Source organism: Lissotriton helveticus, chromosome 11 (genome assembly GCF_964261635.1).
Source record: "Lissotriton helveticus chromosome 11, aLisHel1.1, whole genome shotgun sequence".
NCBI classification, from domain to species: Eukaryota; Metazoa; Chordata; class Amphibia; order Caudata; family Salamandridae; genus Lissotriton; species Lissotriton helveticus.
The window spans coordinates 461,848,614-461,875,106 of NC_136072.1; the positions used below are offsets into that span (position 1 = coordinate 461,848,614).

Below are 26,493 nucleotides of genomic sequence, written 5' to 3' on the forward strand. Positions count from 1 at the left end.
TAGTTTTTTTAGGGTGGTCTTTATCAACCCGTTATAGCGTTCGACCAGACCATCGGTCTGTGGGTGATATACGGAAGTGCGAAGGTGTTTTATGTTCAACAAACCACATACTTGTTTCATAAGACGAGAGACGAATGGCGTCCCTTGGTCTGTGATTATGTCTTTGGGAAATCCCATTCGGGTGAACAACTCAACCAGTTTCTGGGATATGGCGCCGGTCGTAGCCGCCCTCAAGGGAAATGCCTCGGGATAACGCGTTGCGTAGTCAACTACCACCATTACATATTGGTACCCCCGGTGTGATTTAGGCAAAGGACCCACTATGTCTACTCCTATTCTTTCAAATGGAGTCCCTATAATTGGAAGAGGGACAAGAGGAACTTTGGGAGGAATGTAGGGGTTCCTTTTTTGGCATATTTGGCACTCCTGACAGTACTTCTTTACTTGAGCGTACACCCCAGGCCAATAGAAGTGCTCTGTGATCGAATTGGTGGTCTTTTCGGCACCAGAATGACCAGCGAGAAGGTGTGCGTGAGCGTAAAACATCACTTGTTCCCTGAACGTTGTTGGCACTAGTAACTGGGGAGTGGCCTGGTCCTGTCCTATTCTATACAGGAGTCCGTTTTGTTCAACAAAACAGGGATACGGGAGCTGTTGTACCCCTTTGTTCTTCTGTGCATTCTGCCAAGCGGTTGTTAGGGACGCGTCGTTCAGTTGTGCCGCCCTAAAGTTGGAATCAGTGGCCCAGGGTTCTTCTATCAACAGACCCTCCCGGATCCCATGATGACCCTGCTTGTCTAGGACTTCAGCCATGAGAGTGGAGAACCATTCATTATCAGTCCCAATGATCAGTGGCTCGGGCAGTTCAGGGAGCACCCCTAACTCGCACTGTACTTGGGTTCCCTTTTCTGTTTTTAGAGTGACCTGGGCTAAAGGGTAGGTACGAATATCCCCATGCACGCATTTGATGCGAACTGTACGGTCCAAAAGCAGAGAAGAAGGGGACAGAGTGCTTTGTTTAACAACGGAATGGCGGCACCCAGAGTCCAGTAAAGCACGGGTTTTCTTATCGTCAACTAGGACACTTACATAAAAAGCTGGTCCTGTCTCCTGGGCATACATTATAGCACGCGGCACGTATCCCACCTCCATGGGCTCTTCATCTTTTTCTTTCTTTTTGCGGCAGAACCTCGCTATATGACCCCATTCGCCGCATTCATAACACTGTGGACTGGTCATGACAGGGGGCTCAAGCTTTGGAGGCCTTGGCTTAAATGACGGTGGTTCGCTTTGAGGTTTGAAAGGTTTCTTGTCAGGCTTTAGGTTGGTTTTGGAAACGAGGGGTTTCTCGGGTTCTCTATACGTAGGCCGAGTTTGAGCTCGGGCATATGAGTTGGCCATTTCGATGGCATGATCTAATGTCAACCCTGCATGTTGTCGGAGCCACCGCTGTGTTCCAAAGGGCAGGGCCTCCAGGAACTGTTCTAGGTATATTTTGTTCATGACATTGTCCATGTTCCCCTCTTGTGGCTTTAACCACCTATCCGCTGCGTCTTTCAATTTGTAGAACAGAGTCTTAGGAGCGTCCGTTGGGGTTCCCCTTTCTTGCCTAAAGCGTATTCTGTGTGTCTCGTCATCAACCCCCAGCCTATCCAGGACTATCTGTTTCACATGTCCGTAGGTGGCTGTCCCATCCTTATTGGCCAATTGATAGGCTGCCTGGGCCTCCCCCGTCAGGAGAGGTGCGAGATAAAAGGGCCATCTCTCCCCTGGCCATGCGCTGGCTCTGGCCGCCCTTTCAAAATTGAGGAAAAAAGACACAGGGTCGTCTCCCGCGACGTACTTCTGTAAGGGTACTACTGCTCCAGGAGGGGCTGCTACTCTGCCTTGCCCCAGAACGGCCAGCAATTGCGTTTGCCCTTCAGCTAGTTTGGTTAAGTGTTCGGACTGCTGTTGGATAGCGGCAGTGAAGGAGGCTCTGTCACTTTCAGCCTGCTCGTTTGTCTGTCCAATCGCCCATTCAAGTTTGGCATGCCCTTCGCTCATCTGAGTTAACATGGCCTCCATCTTCTATCAGACGGATACTCCTGGCTGGCTCGCCACTTGTCACCTTCGGGGGTGCAAGAAGGAAGGAGCCAATACTTGGGCGACAGTTCTACTGTTTATTTAACGATTAAAGATAGGGTTGCAGGTGTACAAAATCAGGCAAAGTCCAGGATCCTAGGGCTTCAGGTGTAGTATCCCCTGGGTGGATGTATCCGGACTCCAGCATATGTAGGAAAAAGAAGAGAACAACGGGCTTTAGTAGACTGTCCTATTGTCTAAGACTACAGTCAGGGTAGGGAGTGAGGGAACAGGTAACCACCACCGCTCAAGCAAGGACATCAATTAGAGCGACCCGTGAGTGTGTGCACAGGAAGACTTCAGTGCCCAAACAGCGCCTCGCTGCCTACCCGGTCCCTCCCCTCTTAAACTGAAATAGCGCACGCAAACGCCCACGCACCTGGAGAAGCCACGCGTCCTCCTTCGCGTGGCTGGGCGGAACACGGAACCGTTGGCCTCCTGGCTTCCTTGCTTCCGCTACGCCTTCCGTCAGTCTCCCGTCTCCGTTGTCACTCAGCAGGGGCACCTCCGCGTCTTCTTCGGGTCCGGGCAAACACGGTCCTTCTGTGTCCTGGTCGGCTTGTTTCTCCTCGTCGGCTTGTTTCTCCTGGCGTTGCACGTCGGATTCCCACGACGTGATTCTCCGCAGCTCACAAGCGCTGGCGTCTTCCGGATCCACCTCCTTAAGACGCGAGGTCGGCTCCGATAGGCCAACAAAGTCAGGTGGTCCGGGGAACTGCAAGGCCAGGCTGTCCTTAAAGGGCCCGTAGCTGCCGGTCTGTGGGGAAGACGAAGAGTCGGTTAGCTCAGCCTGTGCCGAGCAGGGGACCCCCTGACAGAACTACATCCGCAAGTTCTTCAACCATTTTTTCAAAAGTAGGGTCATCCAGACATAGGTCTGTTCGTCACACACGAAAACGCAAAATGCCCAACCTTCGCCGCCAGGTTTCCACACCCGCTGTCCCAGGGCAATGCGATATGGAAGAACTGGTCAGGCAAATTTGCGTACGCTTTTCTGCCACTACCACTAATGCCATTAGTAGTACGCAAGCTCAGACAACAGTCCCTAAAATTAATCCTGGTAGCTCCCACATCCCACACTGCTAGAACTCTTTCTAGTTCCACACCAAAAATTACAACTGACACCTTCCCTGCTAACGCAGAACCATGGAGACATCAGACATCCAGACCCAAATCAACTGAATCTGGCGATCTGGCTCCTGAAGTCTTAGAGTTTGGTTATCTTAACCTACCACCAGACTGTATGAACATCATTAAAAAAGCCGGGAGACCTACTATCAGAGCTTGTTATGCTGCTGCCATTTATTGCAGCAATAACCAAATTGATCCCCTGGATGCTTCTATCCAAAATATAATTTGCTACCTTTTACATTTACAAAGATGTAACTTAGCATATTCATCCATACGCCTGCACCTTGCAGCAATTGCAGCATATTTACAAGACAGACAACAGCTGTCTCTTTTTAGAGAACCTGCTATTAAAGCATTTATTGAAGGATTAAAAAGAATCATTCCACCCAGGTTACCACCTTCTCCAGTATGGAACCTAAACGTTGTTCTTACAAAACTCATGGGTCCCCCTTTTGAACCTTTACACAAATGTGAACTGCAATTTCTCACATGGAAAACAGCTTTCCTTGTTGCTATTACCTCTTAGAAGAGTGAGATACAAGCTTTCACAGTACAAGAACCATTTTTACAACTACATCGTAACGAGGTGGTTCTAAGAACTAATCCTAAATTCCTTCCAAAAGCCATTAGTCCTTTTCATTTAAACCAATCTGTAGAGTTACCTGTGTTTTTCCAAAACCCTGACTCTGTAGCAGAAAGAGCTCTTCACACACTAGATGTTAAAAGAGCTCTTCTCTACTATATAGATATGACTAAATATTTTCGAAAGACAAAACAACTGTTTGTATCTTTCTCTCCACCACATAAAGGCAACCCCATCTCTAAAGGTGGAATTGCAAGATGGATTGTAAAATGTATGCAAATATGCTATCAAAAAGCAAAACGTACATTAACAGTTCCTCCTAGAGCGCATTCCACACGCAATCTAGGAGCCTCTATGACTTTCTTATGGAACATCCCCCTAGAAGGCAGCAACATGGTCTACAACACACACCTTCACTAAACACTACTGTGTTGATATGCAAGCCAAGCAGCAAGCTGCAGTAGGCCAAGCTGTCCTTAAAACTCTCTTTCAAACTACTGCAACAGATACAGGTGACCACCGCTAGGGGAGACACAGGTGACCACCGCTAGGGGAAACACTGCTGCACAATCGATGCAAAAGTGTAGTGTCTGCAGCTCATATGCCTCAAACGGAAAATGCTACTTACAAGTATGCATCTGTTCTTGGCATGTAGAACTGCAGATCACTACACGCCCTCACACCTCCCCGGGCGTGTATCTGTTCCAGTTTTATCCTACTTAGATGCACACGCATGGACATCCTTTTTCTTTACTTCTACTAACTCCATCAATCTAAGGATGGAGTCGATGCCCATACGCACTATCGTCCAAGGGAGGAGTCACCTATCTAGTGACTACAAAAGACTTCTTCCAAGACGACGACAACATGCAATCATCCGAGCCCAACACCAGGTGGCGATCTAATGCAAAAGTGTAGTGATCTGCAGCTCTACATGCCAAGAACAGATGCACACTGGTAAGTAGCATTTTCCTTTCCTCCATAGGATAACATTGACTGTTTATCATGGAAAAGTTTTTAAGTGTGGAATTTGAAACCCTAAAGAAATTCTTGAAAATTGTCCTAACAAAAAACGATTTTACTTACCTGTTTACAGGAAATGTCCCATTGTAGTATCCAGGTATATTACACTGTGTAAGAAAAGTAATCTCAAAAGTAAAATCTGAGAGAATCTGCCTCTGCTGAGTGTTTTAGAGGGTGCTGGCAGCTGATTGGCTTGGTTCCAAGATCTGAAAGAGGCACATAGTGATAGATTCCTTACCTTAGAATTACCGCCAGGCATCAGACTGGATCTGGAAAGTTTTCGGCAGCAGTACCCCTGCGCGTCGGTAGGTGGCGTTGAGCGGCTCCTCGTCCGTCGCTGGCATCGTTGCCGCCGAGATGACGTCGGCGGGCGCTAATTAGACGACGCCCACGCGCACTGATGTCAGTTATTTCTTTTTCCGCGCCAGCAAGTGCAGATCCGGGTAGAGCAGGAACCCCCAGTCAATTTTTGACTGACTTTTTGACTCTATTTTTTCATCAAGTCCTAAGGTGCAGTTAGGATGCCCGGTTTTAATTCCTGTGAGGACTGTCACCGTATGATGTCGGTGATAGACCCACACCGAGTGTGTCTTTTCTGCCTGGGGCACGAACACGACCCCAAGTCATGGCCCGACAGCCGGGCCATAGCGCTGAAAACTTTGCGGCAGCTGTCCGGAAAAGTTGCTGGAAGCCCGGAAGTCGGGGGACCGTGCGCGGAGTCATCACCATTGGTCTTCGGGATCAAAGTCTTCGCACTCAGGGTCAGGTAAGGCGAAGCACAAGAAGTCGAAGAAACAACATCGTTCTCCTACTTCCCCTCGCCGGTTGCACGATGCGGATGAGGGTGCGGGTGGTGCCTCCGGCGGAGCCTATGTAGTCGCCGCCGGCCTACCTGCCCTTTCCGTGTTCGTCTGCGACTCCGGCCCGGATACAGGAATTCTTGTCGGCCATGGCTCGCCTCTTTAAACCGCCGAGTCTGCCGGTGCGTCTTAAGGCCCCGCGGTCCTGAGTGGTGGTCCTCTCCTTTCACCGCCGTTGGCTCCGTCATCGCCGGCGCAGCAAGACTTCCCTGGATCCCGGTTGATCTTATAACACCTCCACCCACGTCGTCTGCTCCTCAGGACGACGTCGGCCCCGGTTTCAGCCCCTGAGTGGACGCGCTTTCGACCCGGCGTCGCTCTTTTTAGGCGCTGCTCGGGGATTTATATCCCCATGTCCCTACTCCTTATTTTCGGCCTCTACGCCAGCCTGAGGAGGAAGGGGAGGACTGGGAGGGGTCTAAGGACCCTCTCGCAGCTGCTTGCGAGTCTGAACAGGACTGAGCAGAGGAGTTGGGGGATGCCAGTGGTCTGGATACCTCACCAGACATTGGCATGCTGTCTCCTCCTACCGTGGCTACGGAAGAGGGCACTAGTTATGCTGTGGTGTTGCAAAGGGCGGGTGAGGCCCTACACCTCGTGCTCCCTACTGTGGCTGTCAGGACCAACCTCCTGACGGAAGTGCTTCAGCCAGCAGCTACTTCTGCGGAGCCACTGCTTCCTTTCAAAGAAGCAGTCTCTGACGTTCTTTTGGGCTATTGGTCCAAGCCCACCACAGGGGCTCCTGTGGATAGGAACGTGGCCCAACACCATCACCTGGCTCCAGGTGACCCCATTTCCCTCTCCAACACCCCACCCCTGAGAACTTGGTTGTCCAAGCCTCTGCTTCCCTGACTGCCTTCCCTTCCGCACCCCCGGATAGGGAATCCAAGAAACTGATCCGTTAGGAAAGAAAACAATTTCTTCCACCTGTTCTGTGCTGCGGTCCGTGAACACCGCATGCCTCTTGGGCCGTTAACCCCACTCTCTGTGGGATACGGTGGCACAAGTGCTGCCTCAGTGTCCGGAGAAGGCCCGGACAGCTCTCTCCCAGGCTGTTGCAGAGGAGAGAGACGCAGCTAAGTTCATGATTTGTTGTGGCCTAGACACTGCGATTAACTAGGCAGATCGATGGCAACGACGGTGGTGTTTTGATGCCACGCATGGTTGAGGATCACTGGATTCTCGGGGGATCTCCAAAACACACTTATGGACATGCCCTTTGATGGCTGTCGCCTCTTCGGCGACAAAGCAGACCACGCTTTGGAGCGGGTTAAGGTCTCTCAGGTTATGGCCAAGTCCTTGGGGCTTTCCACAGCCCGCCCTCCTCAGTAGGCTGCTTTTTCCTCCTTTCGTGGCACCGGAAGGGGCGCCCCGCAGCGTTCGCAACAGAGCCACAAGCCTGCACAACAACCATCCCAGCGCGGCTGGCGACGCGGGTTCTGCCGTGGCAGACTGAGGGGCCATCGGGCAGGTCAGTCCACCTCCACCCCGGCCACCACTGCCTCCAAACCTTCCTAGTCCGAACTTTCAGGCCCATCATATGCCAGTGGGCGGCAGGCTTCGCCATCACCTCCCCCACTGGCGCACCATCACATCGGACAGGAGGGTTTTAGAAATAGTCCAAAGGGGCTACTCCCTCCCCTTCGAGACCACCCCTTCAGCCATGCCACCTCAATACCGCCGCATGTCGGGGAATCACTTGTTGCTTCTTCAGCAGGAAGCTGCAGCCCTCCTGGCCAAGGGGGCCGTCGAGTGTGTTCCGACACCAGAAGTAGGTCGTGGTTGCTATTTCCACTACTTTCTGGTGCCAAAGCAGGACAAGGGCAGCGTCCTATCTTAGATCTCCGGAACGTCAATCGCTTCCTCCGCAAAGAGAAGTTCAAGATGCTCACTTTGGCTCAGGTCTTGTCTGCTCTCGACCCACAAGACTGGATTGTAGCGCTGGACTTGCAGGATGCTTACTTCCACATCCCAGTCCTGCAGGCCCACCTGTGTTACCTGCGGTTCATGGTAGGCCACGAGCATTTTCAATTTACCGTGCTCCCATGTGGCCTTACCAGCGCCCCTTGGGTGTTCACGAAAGTGTTGGCGGTGACCGCAGCTCATCTGCGCAGATCAGGGGTTTCAGTCTTCCCCTATCTCGACGACTGGTTGTTGAAGGCGGGCTCGTGTCAGACATAGTCTCCCACCTCCACACTACGGCCGACCTCCTGAATTTGCTGGGGTTCTCCATCAATGTGCCGAAGTCGCACATGATTCCCTCTCAGAAGCTCCTCTTCATCGGAGCGGTTCTGGACACGGCGCAGTTTTGGGTCTATCATTCCAAACAGCGAGTCCAGGATATTAGGGCTCTGATTCCAATCTTTCAGCCCTTATCCTGGGTTTTCGGTCAGAGTGACCCTGAGACTGCTGGACCTCATGACCTCCTGCATCCTGCTGATCAATCATGCCAGATGACGTATGCGGGCTCTGCAGTGGGACCTGAAGTTCCAGTGGGCGCAACATCACGGGAACCTGTCCGATCACGTCCAGATCTCGGAGGGCACTGCACAACAGTTGCAGTGGTGGCTCACGGACCGGCAATGGGTCGATGGCAGATCCCTCTCCCAACCCCAGTCAAGTTCACAGTAGTGACGGATGCGTCCCTCCTGGGATGGGGCGGCCACATGGGAGAGGCGGAGATCAGAGGCTTCTGGTCCCCGGCGGAGTCCATTCTCCATATCAACCTTCTGGAGCTTCGGGCGGTCCGACTTGCACTGAAGGCATTCCTTCCCTCTGTCAGGGGGAGAGTAGTGCAGGTGTTCACCGACATCACCACCACCATGTGGTACTGCAACAAGCAAGGCGGGGTATGCGTCATGGACCCTATGTCAGGAGGCCCTCAGCCTCTGGACATGGCTGGAGCATCAAGGCCTTTCCTTGGTGGTTCAACACTTAGCAGGTTCTCTGAACGCCAGGGCGGACAAGCTCAGCCGCAGGTGCAAGATGGATCACGAACGGCATTGTCACTCGGACATGGCGCAAGGTCTCTTTCGGCAGTGGAGAGAGCCTTGGTTAGATCTATTCGCACCGAAGAGAACGAGCGATGTCAGCAGTTCTGAGCGTTGGAATTTCCAAGGCGGCACTCGCTCGTCGCAAGTGTAGTTGCGGTCTGTTGTACGCCCTTCCACCTATTCCACTTCTACCCAGAGTGCTGAAGAAGATCCGGCGCGACCGGGCCCAAGTTATTATTGTGGCCCTGGACTGGGTTCGAAGAGTTTGGTATCCCGAGCTACTCAGTATGTGCATTGATCCTCCGATCAGACTACCTCTTCAGGAGGATCTTCTGTCGCAGCTGCAGGGGACGGTCCTCCACCCATACCTCTCCAGTCTCCACCTCTTTGTGTGGAGATTGAGCGGCGGCAGTTGATTCCTTTTGACTTGCCTCCTGAAGTTTGTGATGTCATTCACCACCCCCTTTTCTGAATCATTCTGGCAGCTAGGCGTCTCTCCACTAAGGTGGTATACGCCCGCAGGTGGAACAACTTTGTTGCATGGTGCACAGCAAAGGCTGTGGATTCTCTTTTTGCTCCTCTTTCTAAAGTCCTTTTGTTCCTTCTTTCTTTAGCCCGGCAGGGCTCTGCTCTGGGCACTATCAAAGGTTATCTTACTGCCATTTCAGACTTTCTAAGGCTCCCTGATCAGCCTTCTCTTTTCAAGTCTCCTGTTGTATAATATATTTCTCAAGGGCATTACACACTTTTTCCCTCCTATTCAGTTTGTGATGGAGCAGTGGGTCTTGAATCTGGTTCTTATCTCATGTGTGCTCCTTTCGAGCACCTTCATAACTGTCCTCTTCGTCTCTTGACTTTGAAAACTGCCTTCCTGGTTGCCATCACCTCCGCTAGGCGAGTGAGTGAGCTCCAGGCTCTTTTTTGTAAGCCTCCTTTTCTGTCGGTCCATCTGGACAAGGTTGTGCTCAGACCCCGTCCTTCCTTTTTGCCAAAAGTTTTTACAGCCTTTCACATTGTGCAGACTATTACCTTGCCCACCTTCTTTCCACCTATGCATCCTTTCAGAGAGGAAGAGAGGCTCCACCGTCTCGACCCAAAACGTGTGCTTTCCTTCTATCTCAACCGCACACAACAGTTCCGGGTGGATGACCAACTCTTAGTTGGCTATGTTGGCACCAAGAAAGGTCCGGCAGTTCATAAGAGGACTATCTCCCGCTGGATTGTCTTATGTATCAAAGCCTGTTACTCTTTGGCTAAAAAGGAACCTCTGGTGGGGCTGCATGCTCATTCCACTAGAGCAACTGCAGCCACTACTGCATTGGGACGCGATGTCCCCCTGCAAGACATTTGTTAGGCAGCCACGTGGGCCTCGCTGCACACCTTTACTAAGCATTACTGCCTGGACAGCCAAGTCCGGAGAGATGGCTTCTTTGGCCGTTCTGTTCTCCAGGACTTTCTGGTGTAATCTTGGTTCACAGACCCACCAACGGGGTTGGTATTGCATGGGTATCTATTCTAAGGTAAGGAATCTATCGCTGTTATTCTTTCAGATGGTTCAAGTTACTTACCTTCGGTAAAGATATATCTGTAAGAAACATTAGTAGTGATAGACTCCTTACCACCCCACCCATCCTCCCCGTTCTACGAACTGATTTCTAGGGTCAAGATCATCCCTTTCAGGGCCCTGGTTTCAATGCACCAGTGGTCAGTTTCTTGCATGGCTCTGCGTTCCTGGCGTGGAAAGTTGTGTACAGAACTGACATCAGTGGGCGGCGTCTAAGTAGTGCCCGTGACATCATCTCGGCGACCATGACCCAGCGACGGACGCAGAGCCGCACAACGACACCTACCGATGAGGAAAGGTACTGCTGATGTAACCTTTCCGGATCCAGTCTGACGCCTGGGGGTAATTCTAAGGTAAGGAATCTATCACTACTAATGTTTCTTACAGGTATATCATTACCGAAGGTAAGTAACTTGTCCATTAGGTCTGTTTTTAAAAAGGACATAGGTAGGCTACTATTGACATGGCTTATGGCCATTAAAGTCTAAAACTTTTAAAGCACTGCTTGAATATTTTACAGTGGGACTCCCATCTTGACGACAGGGAATGATTCAGGCATGTGAATCTGTGAAAGATACCAATACTGGATAACCACAGTTACAGGTAAGTAACTTATTTTCTTCCTCGCTCCAGTCTGGGACCTGCTCCCTGAAACTCAGTGGGACTGGTAGAGCTGCCTATTGTCACTTGACAAGACCCCGTCACTACTTTTCTATGTCTCTAATAGCAGCTTTCCCAGCAACTGTACCCTCTACCCACCATTAGTAGTGTTTACTGAAATGTTTTTCACAAAAATTCGTGAAATCTGTAATCTGTAGATTACTTATTCTTGGACTGCAGTAAATATAATCAGAATTTCAAGTTACTGTTTATTACAAATTTCAACTGACTGAAGTGTTAAAACATGTTAATAATATGCATTGTTGCTTTCATTGGAATGTAGGGTAGTGACTCTTTTTTAGATTGTCTTGTAGGTTCAAATTCCTTACTACCTATGTTCTTATAGCCTATGTTCACTTTTATGCATTGGAAGGAAGAGGCTGCTAGGTGGGCGCGTGAGGAAGAAGAGGCAGCTCAGCGACTGGCAGAGGAAAATAGATTAAAAAAGGAGGAAGAGGTGGCAAAACTTCAGCAGGAAGAAGAGGAGCGGAAGAAAAAAGAGTTGGAACAGCAACGTCAGAAGGAATTACAGCGGCAAAGGCAGCAGGAAGCACTGCGCAGACTGCAACAATTGCAAATGGCTCAAATGAAGGTAATACATTTTGCAAGCCTCTGCATTGTTTTAAAAGTCAATCTACCCCACCCCACAATGAATTGTAACACAAATCTTTTTTCGTGTACTGAAGATCACACTAAATCTGTTACATAGCTAGCCTGTGTAAAAAAAATACCAACCCCCATATATGAGCCAACATGGGCCAGTGTCACCATTCACCTCACTGGTATTGAACCTCTGGCTATTACTAATCACTTATTGAAGAAATCTAGGAATCCATTGCAGATCCAGTTGAGCCAAGTTATCCCAGATTACTACTTAAAAACATTCCAGTCTGGTTTTCCACCAGTATATGGGACTGAAACAGCCCTCTTGGTGGTCGGCAGTAATCTAGTAGAAGCTTGCCGGTATGGGTGTATCATATCTTTGTTCAGATCTGTCCTCTGCCTTTAAATTTCTGTGTTCGGTTGCTCTGTCTTTCGGGTGTGTAATGAAACTGACTTTTTGCAGGTTTACCCCACCCTACATTTTGCCCCCATTTTGGCAACGAGATACTGTTGTAATGGTTTTGAAATTCCCGGAGCCCTGTAATTTTATTTTTGTTTTGAGGTGTTTATTTTTTATTAAGTTTTACACACAAACCAAGAAGCAACACACAGTAAATCATGTTTTTAGGCGCAGTAACCAAACAGATGCAATAATGGTTCAGTTGGCAGAAAGATCAGTCCCAGTCATGATACAAAGAAAATTACATAAGCAAATAGTAAGTTTGCAATCAAGAAGCAATACTCATCCCACCTGTCGCACACACAGCAATAACAGCGGTCTGTAACATACTCCCACAACGAGAATGGAGGGCAATAACTGGAAAGCAGAGCTAGAGGCACGCCTCCCCTCGGAGCCATCTCCCTTTGAGTGAGCAGCTTTTGCATCCATATCCGAGGATCCACTGCTTGAAACAGGCCCACATGAAAGCACCTGGCTGTCATAGCCCACCCGCGGACACGCTATTAATATGGCATCCCAGGCAGGCAGTATTGCCACCATTCGCATTCCCCTAGCCTCTTCCCGACAGATTGCCTGCCACTCAAAATCTGCCAAACGCAACAATTCCAGCCCCCAGCGATAAATATTTGGACCCTGGGGGGACTTCCAACTCAGTCATCTGCCGGCAGGCAATGATTAAAGGCAGATCCAGAAATCTATCAGTGACCTGCCAAGCCGTTTAGTGGGAATGAAGACCCAACAAATACTGCTCAGGGCTAATCGGGAACTCCCCATCTGTAGCTCTCTGCACTACTTGCAAGCCCAAGGACCAATAAGGAAGAAACGATTATCACAACCAAACCATGTGATAAAAATATCCATCCGTGGTCAAACAGCGGGGACACTTTAAGGATCCTGATGAAAACATGGCATGAATAAGATGGGGTGTGGCGTGTCCGGCCAGACGAAGATAGAAAAATTGGATAAGTTTAAAGTGAGCGTTCTAGACACGGGTAACTAGACTCCAGTACCCTCTTCCAGGGGGAGTCAGAGAAAGGCATTCTGAAGTCCACCTCCCACTGGGCCCGGAGAGACGACAGCGAGTGTTCTACCCCTCCCAACAGTACTCTATAAAGCAAGGTAACCGCTTTAGTTCAGCCAGTAATAAGGAAAAAAAGGTGCATAGGCTTATGTTTTGGAGGTTCTGTACTGCTAGCACCCCTCCACTCCTTGAGCTTATAAACAAAAACGCTATAGAGAAAAAGAAGACCTACTGGAATGTCATAAGTATCCAGAAGATCTAAACAAGCTTTTTCAATGCAATAGGTCTCGCATTTGCAAGAGTTTAAGCTATTGGCATTGTAAATGACAATGCCTTTTATTTGTGTTTTTTTAAACCAACACACGTATAAAAGGAATTATTATTTAGAATGCCAATAGCTCAAACTCTCGCGAATGTGAGACCACTTTAATGGTGGCCGCGCCTCTTTCTTTAGATGATACTTGCCATATTCAGGTTACAGTGAGAGGATTCCAAAGAAAGGCCGCGGCTAACTTTTAAGTAAAAGCGCAGTTTGGGGTGCTTTCACCCAAAAATAAATTAAGGTTCTGCAGCGCTGCCACTATAGTTACAGAGGACCGCTCTGAAAAATACATTAATAATAAGCGCAGCCGCTATAGTTTAAACGGACTGCGCTGCAAATTAAATAAATAAGCAAGGCCGCTATAGTTAAAGTGGACCCGCAGCCATTACTATTAAATATATAAAAGCGGGTGGCATGCTGCCTTGCTGGAAAGCACGTCGTGGGTGGAATAGTTTAAGATCATTAAAGAAAATAGTGCTCAGAGATTAGATAAAGCAGACCGTGTGACAGCATAAGTAAAAAGCCCAGTCCATATGGGAGGTTACAAATGCAGACAAGGAGGGACTACTAAGCCTATTTATCGATCAAAAGAAACAATTTCGAAAGGACAGTAAGAGGAGCCAATTGAAAAGATGGTCGGAGCTTTTAAAAATTACCAACCTGCTGCTGAATTTGCATATTATGAGTATGAATAATAAAATATCAGTATCAATAATGAAATATCAGTATTTTGGCATCTCCTACCTCCCCTTAAGTTAAAAAAAAAAAGACAATGGTTAAAAAAAGCTGGTGAAACCAACTCTTTGCTTTGGTGGAGCGTAGAAGCTTAAAACTGGTTACCAAACTATATCTTCCTAACAACCACTGGGCTTTAGTGTGTGCCTTGAAGGTTATGCCCACATGTGAATGTCTGTGGCTTCCTATTGTTTTCACAGAACAACGCGGTCCTGTTCTGTTGCACTGCATTGCACTCCCCACCCCCATGGGCGTTACTACACAACCAGAATCTCAGTGGGTGGCGGGTCTGACACCCCTGCCATGCCACTGGTGTTACGGCTTAACATCCATAAACCTGGAAGACTATGCACAAGCCTCATCTAACATTTCCAAGCGATCACGTGTTGAGATGACGAAAGCATATAAACATTGGAAATATAAAGAATGTAGGTCAATCCAATCCCCAGGAGAACGTGGGGACTCAGCATTTCTTAAGCCCCTCCTTCGGCCCTCACTCTCCGCCTCCCCGGTCCATAACATGATAATCTTTACAAAAGAGAATTAATTTCACGTTATTCGCTTATTAGAAAGACATCGCCGCGCTTGCAGAGGGTCCCGTGGTGTTGGCGTTGCTATGGCGCAATTATAACGCACGGGTTACCATGCAATGCAAGTCATCAAGGTTACAGGGCATGAAGCATGAGCTCTTACTGACTTGGGACAGTATCCTGTTCTTCTGGGGGATTGCTGGGGCACATCGACCGGTAGATAACACGTCCAGCCTCCTTCCCAACAGATGCACATCAAGCAGATCTTCACCCTGTGCACCCGCCCTAGCTGCCTTCGGAACCCGTGCAGGGTCAGGCCCCGGCGTGCGGTGGCCAGTGGCGAGGCAAAGCTGGCAGACATCGGCCCTTGTGCAAGCGAGGAAACGGGCTCAAGCCTTGAACTGTTAGTTCAACAGGAACAGTGCAACAGCAGACTTTCAGAGGTAAACAAGCAAATGTGGAAGCGTTCGGAGGCACAGGGCAACGGAGACCCCGTAAACCACTGTGCCTCTCCACTATATCTGTCACAATTGGGAGGAACTAAAAACTGACATTACCACACACAAAGTCGGAAAACCACAACAGAACTACAATTAGTGTTTTTTTTTGTTTAAATCGACAGTAATCGGTTTTTGGATGCCCACCTGTCTCTCATCTATAGCTCCACACATATAGAAAGCAAGAGGTTTGAGCCTCCTGAGATGACAGGACGGACAGTGCCCACGAGAGGCGCTGGTGAGCCCCCTTAGCACCCGTGCCTGCTCTTTTTACTGCGAGACCCAGAAATCCGGTAAAAACTGCAGCAATCCCCAGCCCACACTAAGGATCCTACAGCGAAGATGCGGCGGGCCCTGGTTTACCAGACCTCTCCTGTCATACAATCAACATTATCAGTGTCTATCTACCCATCTTACACACCGTTCTACTTATACAATCATATCCTCAAGCTGTCTCTACAGCAAATCAAATGTTCCCGGGAAACAAAGTTACGTCAGCGCTACATCAAAATACTTAGAGTGCCCAATTTGCAGAATGACTATGTGGTAGCGATGGCTAGCTGTCTATTTGGTGGCAAGTCTTGAAGGACACATTCACCCGTGTATAACTTTGCATGCTGGGATTTGAAGTTCTACTTTGCCCAGTGTAACTGACTGCCTGCAGTTTATTACTGTATGCAACGTGTTGATGGCTAAAATGTCAAGACCAGGTGTAGGTGTTGTACATGTGTGGGGGGCCCTTGGCAGTTATGCCCAATTCCCGCAGCCAGATGTGGCCCCTGATGCAATTTACTTCACTATCTTCATTGATCGAATGGTTAAGGTAAATGTGGAAATACGCAGGCACAACGATGTCACCCCTCAGGCCCTGTGTACAGTGAGTGCTAAAATGATATACGAAAATAAACACTTGCCGATCCCGGTCTCCGCTCCGGATGTCTTCTTTGTCCACTGGCGCAATACTGGAGACAAAATCAAAAATAAACTCGTTTAAGGTCCTCCATTTGTTTCACTTCACTCCCAAGGCACTTGCTCTCATTAATTCATGTTTATGAAATGTACTGAGATAGGAAATGCAGAGGGGAGTGAGAACCCTAACCAGCTGCTCAAAAAGAAAACAAGCTGTCGCCATTGCGCAAAGGCAGCCCCTTGTTTATATTTGCATCACGCTTTCAATTTAACAATAACTGCCGCCCCACACAGCACTCGCGGGGTGGGGCGGCAGCTATTGTTAAGGTGAAAGCATGATGCAAAAATAATCATGCGGCCCACATTTCCAAAGCCGGCTGGAAAAAAATAGGGCTTACTGACTAATGAAGGAGACTGTGTAATGCCGCAAGTAAAAGATCCAGTTGTTATGGGCGGTCACAAAAGGAGACAGGGCGGTAACAAGGAGGGACTAAGAAGCCTCATATTGAATCGGAAGCCAGCATTTACCAAGGACAATGACACCAGTCAATGAAAAATATGGGCAGGGCTTCCACGGCACTTCCACATCTAACCCTTCGATAATATGCATCGCAGAGCGAGCAGCGCAAGCACTGCAACGCTAGGCTCGACCTAAACAGGGCACAACTCTTCCCCCCACAAACAAATTGCCCAAGACATAAAGTCTCCTATCTGGCCAACCCCAAAGACCTGGCCAGCCACCTGTTCGACTCCACCGTCCAACCATCATAATGGGCAAATTGCGAGTATACATGGTAGGAACACACATCCGCCTCAATGCTCGGGTCCTTACAGATCTTGCAACTCTGATTAGCACATTCGAGAACTGCACTCTGGAGGCTCACCTCGGCCGCAACAAGAAGCCTGGCAGTCAATCTTGGGAGGGAGAGCCACAATTCTCAGTCCCCACGCCCTCCCAAAGGAAGGCACACAGTATGACCCCTACTCTCCGGAGACCCCTCCAACTCTCCAGCACTCAGGAGCTGGGTACGAACTCCGAACATGATAGCAATACAGCACCCCTGAAGGACCACTTTCATCGCTTCCCATTCCACCCAAGTCAAATAGGCCAGCCAAGCATTATCCACCCAGTACTGGCTAATGTGATCCCCTAACAACCCACGGAAAGCCTGCCCATCTAACAATGTTAGATCAATGCGCCAAGTGGGAACCATGAGCCTAATTGGGAACCAACTAGAAGTAACCAACACAGGGGCATGATCAGAATACTTTTTTGCCAGATACTCCAGCCCTATCGCCTGATCATATAGATATCAACCGGTACAAAGAATATCAAGACGCACCTCTAGATGGAAATGCCAGCAATCCATCAGATCCAATCCACTTGACATCGAATGGGTAGCCACTCCCAATCTACCAGCAGCTGCACCTCTCAATGTTTGCTACGAGCGGTCTAAGTCCAGATCCTCTACACAATTGAAATCTCCCCCTACTACTCTCCAGCAGGGGACCATCTGCGACCGCATGGGCACCAAGACAACACGAAATATGACTTGATTCATGTTAAGTGCATACACATTCAAAAGAGCAACTTCCCTGCTGTCCAGACTCACCAACACTAGAACGTAACAACCCTCCGGGTCTGTAACTGTCCTATGTAAGTGGAAAGTGACTCCTGGCCGTATCCATGTGAGTGCCACAAGAGAAGTCGGAGTAAGAGGTAGTATACAGATGACCACACCAGTGTCCCGGAGGGCCCGGCCTTGCAACTTCTTGAGATGAGTCTTTTGAAGAGAAGCAATATGAGCTCCTCGCTTTTTCAAATATGACAGCACATTATATTGCTTGGATGGGGAGAAAAGGCCCTGAACGTTCCATGTTAATATTTTAATATGCAGTGCCATAAAAGACCATATCTTGAGTGGGAAGGCTCCCTCAAAGGGCCAAATCATTACAGCAAGTGCAATGAACTCAGCTGAACTCACCATGCCAATCTAGGCAGCAGGAGAGGGCCTGGTCCATGAAATGTGGCAGAGGTCAACCCCTTGGACAATATCAAAAGTCAACTCTGGATATTAGACACTCTACACCACAGTGTTTCTTACCTGCCATTGAATGTAATTTGGTCTGCAGTGTGTCAGAAAGCTTTGACACCCTGAAGAAAGCATTGTGCACAGCATCTAGCCTACAAGTTTTTGACTACAGCAGAGAGTTCATTGTTGAGACACAATTTTCAGAATGTGTGATTGGGGCAGTGTTGTCCCAGGTAAATGATGAGGGCCAGGAAAAATAGTTGCTTTATTAATAGACGTCTCCCCAGTAAGCAGCATTGATGTGTGTAAGGAAATTATTCTTTTTCTATGGTCACTCCCAAAGTTTTGAACTGATGCTGCTGGTGTTTTGACTCTGAGAGTGCACTGAGGCCACTAACCAGACCTTGGTGCCAATGCCCTAACCCTTAAACGTCTGTTTGATTGGGATGTATGACATTACAACACATGCTTTTACCACGCATGCCTTTACAACGCGGTTTTTACAACGCATAGCGCTTTGGGGTGCTGGATAGCTAATAGTTTCATTTACTATTCCAACTCCAGTCCCCGTGGATAGTAGGGAAGGTGTTGGATAGTAAATTAAATCTATTCCCTATCCTAGAGCGCCCCCCCAGCGCAATGCATTGTAATGGTTTGCGTTGTAAAAGTTGCGTCGTAAAGGCACTGCGTGGTAAAAGTTGCGTTGTAAAGTATGTTTCCCGTTTGATTGGCATAAACCCAATTGGCGTAAGCTAATTTGCTTCCAAATCCCTAGTATAGGGTACCAAAGGTACCTTGGGCGTGTAAGTCGGTGTTCTGTTCAAGGATTGCAGTAGTTGTTGTGCCCCTCTGAGTGGGATAGGTAAAACGGAACTCTCAGCCTGCCACTGTAGAGTGGTAGAGCAGTTAAAACTGCTAACTCGACTTTTCCATTTTAAGCAATGGCAAAACCCAAAGTCCCTTTTTAATATGTTAGTCACCCCCACAGTAGGCCTATCATAAGTAGAATGCGTCTTTTGTATGTTCTGACGTCAAAAGCCCACAATTGTTGTTAGGTCTCGCCTCTCAATGCGCATGCGCATTGAGCAGAGCGAGACTATAGCGACTTAAACAGACTTTACCCAACTGGGCGATTTGGTGCTGTGCCCGTGCGCTTTTAGGTCAATGCGCAAGCGCATTGACCTAAAATGCGCGTGCACATCATCAAATCGCCATCTGTTCCCTCAGCCGCACTCCTCCCACACCTTTGAAGTGAAGCTTAGCTTCACTTCAAAGGCCCCTGCCGCTTCACACCCTCATCGACGCTCTCCCCACTCCGCCCCCTCCCCTGCCCGCCGTGTCGCATTTCTCCTCCCCCCTCCCCACAGCAATGCCCTCCGTCTTGTTTTTTAAACGTCGGACTATATGTTTACTTTGCTTTTGCAGCTTGCACTGCCATTATGGTTGCGATAGACCACTAAAATGTGAAACTGCTACGTGTTTTTAGATAGATAGCAGGCAGAATGCCGTGAGGTCAGATTGCTGATTTACACCCTCATAGCCGCTCTCCCCACTCCGCCCCCTCCCCTGCCCGCTGTGTCGCATTTCTCCTCCCCCCTCCCCACAGCAATGCCCTCCGTCTTGTTTTTTAAACGTCGGACTATATGTTTACTTTGCTTTTGCAGCTTGCACTGCCATTATGGTTGTGATAGACCACTAAAATGTGAAACTGCTACGTGTTTTTAGATAGATAGCAGGCAGAATGCCGTGAGGTCAGATTGCTGATTTGTCCTGCTGATTGTGGAGAGTCACAAAAGACATTACACTTTCTAGGCCATGTTTAACTTGATTGTTGTAACAGGCGCTGCAGCCGATTAGGTTTTTGTAAGTCTTACACTCACAAGTGCCAGTTACCCTTTGAAGCCACTGTCTGCTGCCCATGACAGGGCCTATGTTTTCAGGTCTCACATATCATCTTATTTTGTATCTAGTCACCACACCGCACAATCACACCTTTAGCCTAGCAGTCCATGTATGATCTGACCAATACCTGGGGAGTCAATACTCACCTCTGCTTTGAAGAACTGTGATTCAGTGAATTAGCCGAATATAATAGATATAAAACAAAAGGCAATGTGTCTCCCAATATTAGGTGAGCCAGACACACAAGTCACCTAATTATTATTCATTACTATAGTACTCGGAACATGGATTTTGATTGGAAAATATTGCTGGGTGGTTCGCACAGTATAAAGTGAATCCTTTTTTCCTGCCAACAAAGGTCTCTTTTTGTATTTTTTTTCTTTTTTACAAATGCTAAGCATTTGTTGAATAATGTGAACGCCTGGATACTGCTAAAGAGTATGGGGGAGGGGTATAAACTTCAGGAGCATTGATGGACAGGTGAAGAGTAGAGCTTAAAAGGTATCGGTGAGCAAATCATATCAGTCAGTAAGGTGGCAGATGGTTACCTGCCTTCAAGCATTCTATGTGACTCTGCCAGTCTGCTCAAGTTTGTTTTTAGGGGTACCTGGTAAAGTGGAAAGGGTGTTTTCATCTCAATTTCATTCTTTCATTTTCCACAGAATGTGCTAATGCATGCAGTGTCCCTCATTTTCAACGAATATTGAATGCATTTGTGAATGTAGGTAATTTTGTTTTGCTGTCTGTCATTGACTGATAAACCAGTATTTAAGGTTAAGTTGAACCACCCACGTATTTTAGCTCTGCTGAGTACACAGTAGTTGGTCAACTTAGCTGCTAAGTATCTCTGTCTTGTGTGAACTCATCTGTTGTTATCGTTATACATTACACAAACAAGAACGAGTTATACAACATTATGTTCCCAGAAGAATCAATTATTAGGTCCGACCTTGTATAATCACAGCACTTACAACAGTCAGTGTATTTAATAGTGTCTCATGCATTCTGATTAGTTTTGATATGGAAATGTTCCTACAACTGGCCCCAGATCTTTCTGTTTTCGAGGGCACACCTGGGCCTCGTAAATCGGTTTTTTCTCCATGCTTGAGTTTATCAATGCCTTTCAGGCATTCTTCTCGGGGGGGGGAGGGGGGGAGGGGGGGGGTCGTGGGGTCGCTCTGATCTCTGATATTTCGCAATTACTCTTTTGGCCTACAGAGCCCCATCCCATTGAATACTCTTCAATCTGTCTTGGCCTTTATCGAAAAACTTACATTTCGGAATGTGACCTGTAAAAACTACACTTAAGGTTGCAAACTACAAGTCTCTGTATATGCGTACTGTTGGCTAGCAACCTGAATCTGACTGGAGATGGTGTGGGGTCTTATTGGAAGCACAAGGTCAAGTATAAGGTGAAACTGCATAGTTCACTTTTTAATAAACTTCCAAACTTAGCACTACTAATAAGAGCAAGAAAACGCTCTCCTGTCCCATGGTTTATTTCTTGCCCTTTATTATTTCAAGATATTTTGTATCATGAAGGCTTTGAAGCCGTGGCTTGATTTCAGTTTTTAAAATAAACGTTCCTGAATTGAAGAGTTTTCTTTTCCTTTGTGTGAGCTAGACTGTACCAATTCAAGTAAGGTGTAGACTTAAATAAATGTATCGTGCCCCTTGTTTAAATGAATGTTGTCTTTACAGTTTGCCATTATTTCCTATTTCAGTCATTGGAGCTCAGAATTGGTTGTTGCTATGTTTCGTTGTGGTGAAACAACCTTGGAAAAACACTGAAAAAGAGAGGGGGTGTTTGTTTTTCACTGCATCTTGAAGAATTTGATTTACCAATGTTTTATTTTCTTAACATTAAAGTGGTTTGATATAGTAGAGATTAGAAACAATGTGCTTCTTAGCAGGGATATTTATCTGATCTTCGCAGTAGGAGAGGCTGTCAGCTAGAGTACTGGGGGACTTATGCATGTATTCTATGTTCATGGATAAACTGTGGCGTTTGCGAATTTATGTAAGGTAAGCCATGGATGACGACGCCACAATCATGCTTTTCACCTCACGTTTGGCCTTGGAATGCCTTCTAGGCAGTTCTAAACAGGCATCTGTCCTCTCTCGCTCTTTCCTTACAGGTTTCATAGTCAATATGTCCCTCCTGCCTGTCATGGCCGGGCTGGCACTCTGTACTGCAACTGAACACAGCTTCAACATGCTGGGCTTTTCTGCAAGCATTTTTAATATCAATACATCTAAGTCACGTAAATACAAAACATGTTGCATTACAAATGCTATAGGTGTCACATTTGCGAAAGTTAGAACTATTGGCATTGTAAATGACAAAGCTATTAATTTAGCTATTTTAAAAAACAACACATAAAAAAAATGTCATTTATAAGACCAATAGCTCAAACTTTCCTAATGCGAGACCTATTGCATTTCCAATGCTTGTTTTTACTATGAGAGAGACTGATAGCACCATTTAAAAGCACAGAGGTACACTCTGACATCTCAGCTGTGCTAGATTCTGAATGTGACTACAGCCCACAGCGCTGGGCACCGCACCTACACCCACAGACCACGCACGCAACCTGGGATTCATCCTGGACTCCTCCCTCACGATGACCAAACAAGTCAACGCCATCTCCTCTTCATGTTTCAACACCCTGCGCATGCTCCGAAAGATCTTCCGGTGGATCCCCACCAAAACCAGAAAGACCATCACCAAGGCCCTCGTCACCAGCCGACTGGACTACGGGAACGCCCTGTACGCAGGAACCACAGCCAAACTCCAGAAACGACTGCAGCGAATACAGAACGCCTCTGCACGACTCATCCTCAACATCCCTCGCCACAGCCACATAACTCCCCACCTGAGAAACCTGCACTGGCTCCCAGTCAGCAAGAGGATCACGTTCAGGCTCCTCACCCACGCACACAAAGCGCTCCACGACATGGGCCCCGAATACCTCAACAACCGCCTCTCGTCCTACACTCCCACCTGCCAGCTCCGCTCCGCCGGCCTCGCCCTCGCCATCGTCCCACGGATCCGCAAAACCACAACCGGAGGAAGATCGTTCTCCTACCTGGCCGCCAAGACATGGAACTCCCTCCCCGCACACCTTCGACTGACCCAGGACCATCTCACCTTCAGGAAGCACCTCAAGACCTGGCTATTCGAGCAGTAAACGCCCCCCACCCCCCCCCCCCCCCCATCAGTGCCTTGAGACCCCCACGGATGAGCAGCGCACTCTATAAATGTATTGATTGAAAGTTGGTACTCCATGGCATTAAAGAACTTGCCCAAGTCAAAAATGAATGAAACATTTTGCCACATGCAATATGTAGAAAGTTGTCACTCTCTTGCCCAATTTTCCAGTGGCCATTTGCTGAGGCTGGCCACAAGATAGCCTTTTGCACGCCTGGGTAGATGTGTCAATGGCTATTTGGATAGGTTACAGTAGAAGCCTGCCACTTAACCCCTTCAGTGCTGCGCGAATTTCGCTGCAGTGCTGAAGGGTTTAAAACCGTATTGGCTCATGACGGAAATGTTCCGTCATCAGCACCGGAGCACCGACGCTGATGACGGAACCGTTCCGTCATGAGCATGGAAGGGGTTAAGAAGGTGTTACCTCCTCTTGGCAGGAAGCCATCAGGGTGCTGGCCTAAAGGCGAGCTTCAAGGGAGAAGCCACTTATGTAGCGCAAATGGTGAACACACTAGAGCGGCTGCTGATTTGTTTGGGTAGGCAGGTTTGCGTTGCAAACAGAGGTGGAAGTACTGGTCAAACTGAGTTTTACATGGGCGGTGTAGGTCACAGGTACCCACACCTCTAGGGCAGGCTACCGAGCTCCATACACTGAAGGGGGGGCGGGGGGAGGGGTCCTGACTTTTTGGGAGTGGGCAGTATAGAGCACTCTAGGATAGCTAGGTACCACACTTCAGAGTAAATTGTCTTCAGGTGGGAGGGCACTTAGTAGCCCATTGGCTAGTGACCGCTACCTCCCCTAAGGGTACTTTCTGGGCATAAAAGGGGCATTACTAGCACCTAGAGCTCAGATCTCGCGTGTCTAGAGAAGAGGACCAAAGGAGGACTGCCCTCATGACCCTGGAACCAGTAAAGAAGAGACTGCTCTGAAGTTGGACCGCACCTGCTGCGCCTTGGGCTAGCAAAGGAAAGAACTGTGCCTGCTGTGTCCTGCTCGTGGATAAGTTGTCCCCGAAACCAGCCAGAAGCAGAGACTGCCAAGAGTCAGTTGGCTTGACGTCCTGTTTGCAGCACCGGGCCAAACGATCTGAAGAACCCTGGTGGGGCGAGTTGATAGCCGGATCAACGTATCACCGCTCCGCATCACCATGCAGCACAAAGAGACTAGGCAACTTCAGTCAAATTCTGCAACCGAGTCTGCTGGACTAGGAGAGCTGTTGGAGGGCAGTTTTGTCACCCAGAATAAGAGTTATCGCCATGAGAATAAACTGCTTTTTTGGGGTGATTGGTAGCTCAGTAGCAACTGGATTTCTGCTGACGCTAAGAGGACTTCAAGGGCCGTCGACCCTTATGGCCAGTATTACCTCATCAAGACCGTGGACCAAGGAAGACCATGTTGACTGCTTTGCATCTTTAGCATCGCTGAGCAGCTTCAGCATTCTAAATCCCTCATATCAGGACCACTCCATATAAGTCAGTGACAAGGAGCTACTGATGGTGGAACTGACTGAAGACTGCGTTTCTTTGAACTTTGCTGGTCTCCTTGACTTGCTTCCTGATGGAGTTGGTCTCTCAAAGTAACTAACAGAATTATAATTTGTAAACGTTTTTCTTGAGAACATTTCTTAAGTGTTACATTTGATGTATATGCCAATGGTGGTTCGAGGGTAAGTCCTGGTTTATTTTTTCTTGTAAAAATCTATATCTCCGAAACCTCCCAGTAGATCGTTTTCGTTTTGGTATCATTAAAATCACAAACACATACTCTATTTTGATTAATTGATGTCTAATTTCTTGAGTGTGTAGTTTCTTGCTTCTTCAATTGTTTTGGTGCTGTTTCAGTCCTTTGCACATGGTCCTTTGTTTAAGCCTGATTGCTCCAGGCCACAGCTATCCAGGATTGAGCGAAGGTTTAACAAATTAACCCTGACTGGTTCTAAAAGGTTTGGGGTGTATGGCAAGGTGAGGCCACACAACCACACTGTGAGGAAATGGTGTGTTATATGGTGTGGTTTCAGACCTCACCATGTAATACACTTGCCAACCTCTTTCCTCACATTGGTGGCAGCAGTGGGATACAGGATGCTGAAGTTGCTGTGCGGTAGTCAGAAGTCTTCCTGAGACAACTTCTTGTCACAGGTTTGGTGAGGCGATCCTGGCCACAGGGGTGGATGTCCCTCGAAGTCCTCTTGAGCATGATCAGTTGCCACGGGGCTACCAGTTGCCAGGTACATCAGTTTCTGTGTTTTTTTCCTTTGAATGTAAATTGCCTTCTGGGCAACCTAGCACAACTCAGACAACTTAGCCCGGGTCCAGCAGACTTGGTGGCAACTTTGGAGCATTGGGTCTTGGCCCCTTAGGCAGCGCAGCAGTAATTCAGGAATCTGGGGTACCAGCTCACCCCAGCAGGCTTCTTTAGCTGATGCGGCCCTGTACTGCAAGCAGGTCATCAGTATACTGACCCTTGGAGTCCCTTACTTTGGCTGGGATCAGGAGTCACGCAGAACACATCAGGCAAAGTTCCTTTCCTACCCACCAGGTGCCATCCATGTAGTTCTAGTTTCTCTTTGCTGGGTCCTTGGTGCAGCAGGGCAGTCCTCCTTCTGTCCTCTTCTCCAGTCCAGCAAGATGAGTTCTGAGTGCCAGGGGTGTCCTTTTTATGCACAGAAAATGCCCTGAAGGGAAGTTGCAGTCACTAGCCAAGGGGCTGCTAGGTTCCCTCCCGCCTGATGACAACTTCCTGTAAAGTGTGGCATCCAGGTATCCCAGAAGTCGCTGTTCTGCCCATTCTCAATTTGGCAGATCACCTCTCTCTGCATGTATGGCTCCCTAGCCCAACCCAGAGGTGTGGCTACCAAGGGGGCTACCCATCCCTGAAAAAACGGTTTGATAACTGGTTATCCCTCTCGGTCCCGAGTGCTGCCCTGTCTACCTAAACAATAGAGCAGCCCTCTCCCAAGTGTTCAAATTTTGCCCTTCAACATCAGCTTCCCCTTTTGAGTCGTCCCCAGGAGGGCAGAAAGCTGTCTCAGACAGACCCCATGTGCAGATGTGTACGAGTAGAGGAGACTTTGTGCAGCAAAGTGGCAACTTTGTGAAAGTTGCACAGTGCAGCGAGTTACAATAATTTCTACTTGGGCATCAAGCCAGGCGTAATGTAACCAGTTGTTTGATACCTTACAGTATCAGGTTTAGTAGTCCTAGTCAGATGCTAACAAGACTGAGGTGAAAGATTGTAAAACGGTACTCGCCATTGGGAATACCAGTCTCTCTCATAGTAAAAACAACTAGTGTGAGTTTTTACCATCAGAATGTGTGAAACTACTTTTTAT

At 48.2% G+C, this 26,493-nt stretch overlaps 1 protein-coding gene across 1 annotated transcript in view; it reads left to right on the forward strand.

Moving 5' to 3' along the window:
* GIGYF2 (GRB10 interacting GYF protein 2) overlaps window positions 1-26,493 on the forward strand; it is a 1,757,193-nt gene that overhangs the window by 1,392,632 nt on the left and 338,068 nt on the right. Inside the window, exon 22 of the mRNA XM_078666006.1 lies at window positions 11,312-11,530. Coding sequence (XP_078522132.1) covers window positions 11,312-11,530 — 219 coding nt within the window. The remainder of the gene's footprint in view (window positions 1-11,311; window positions 11,531-26,493) is intronic.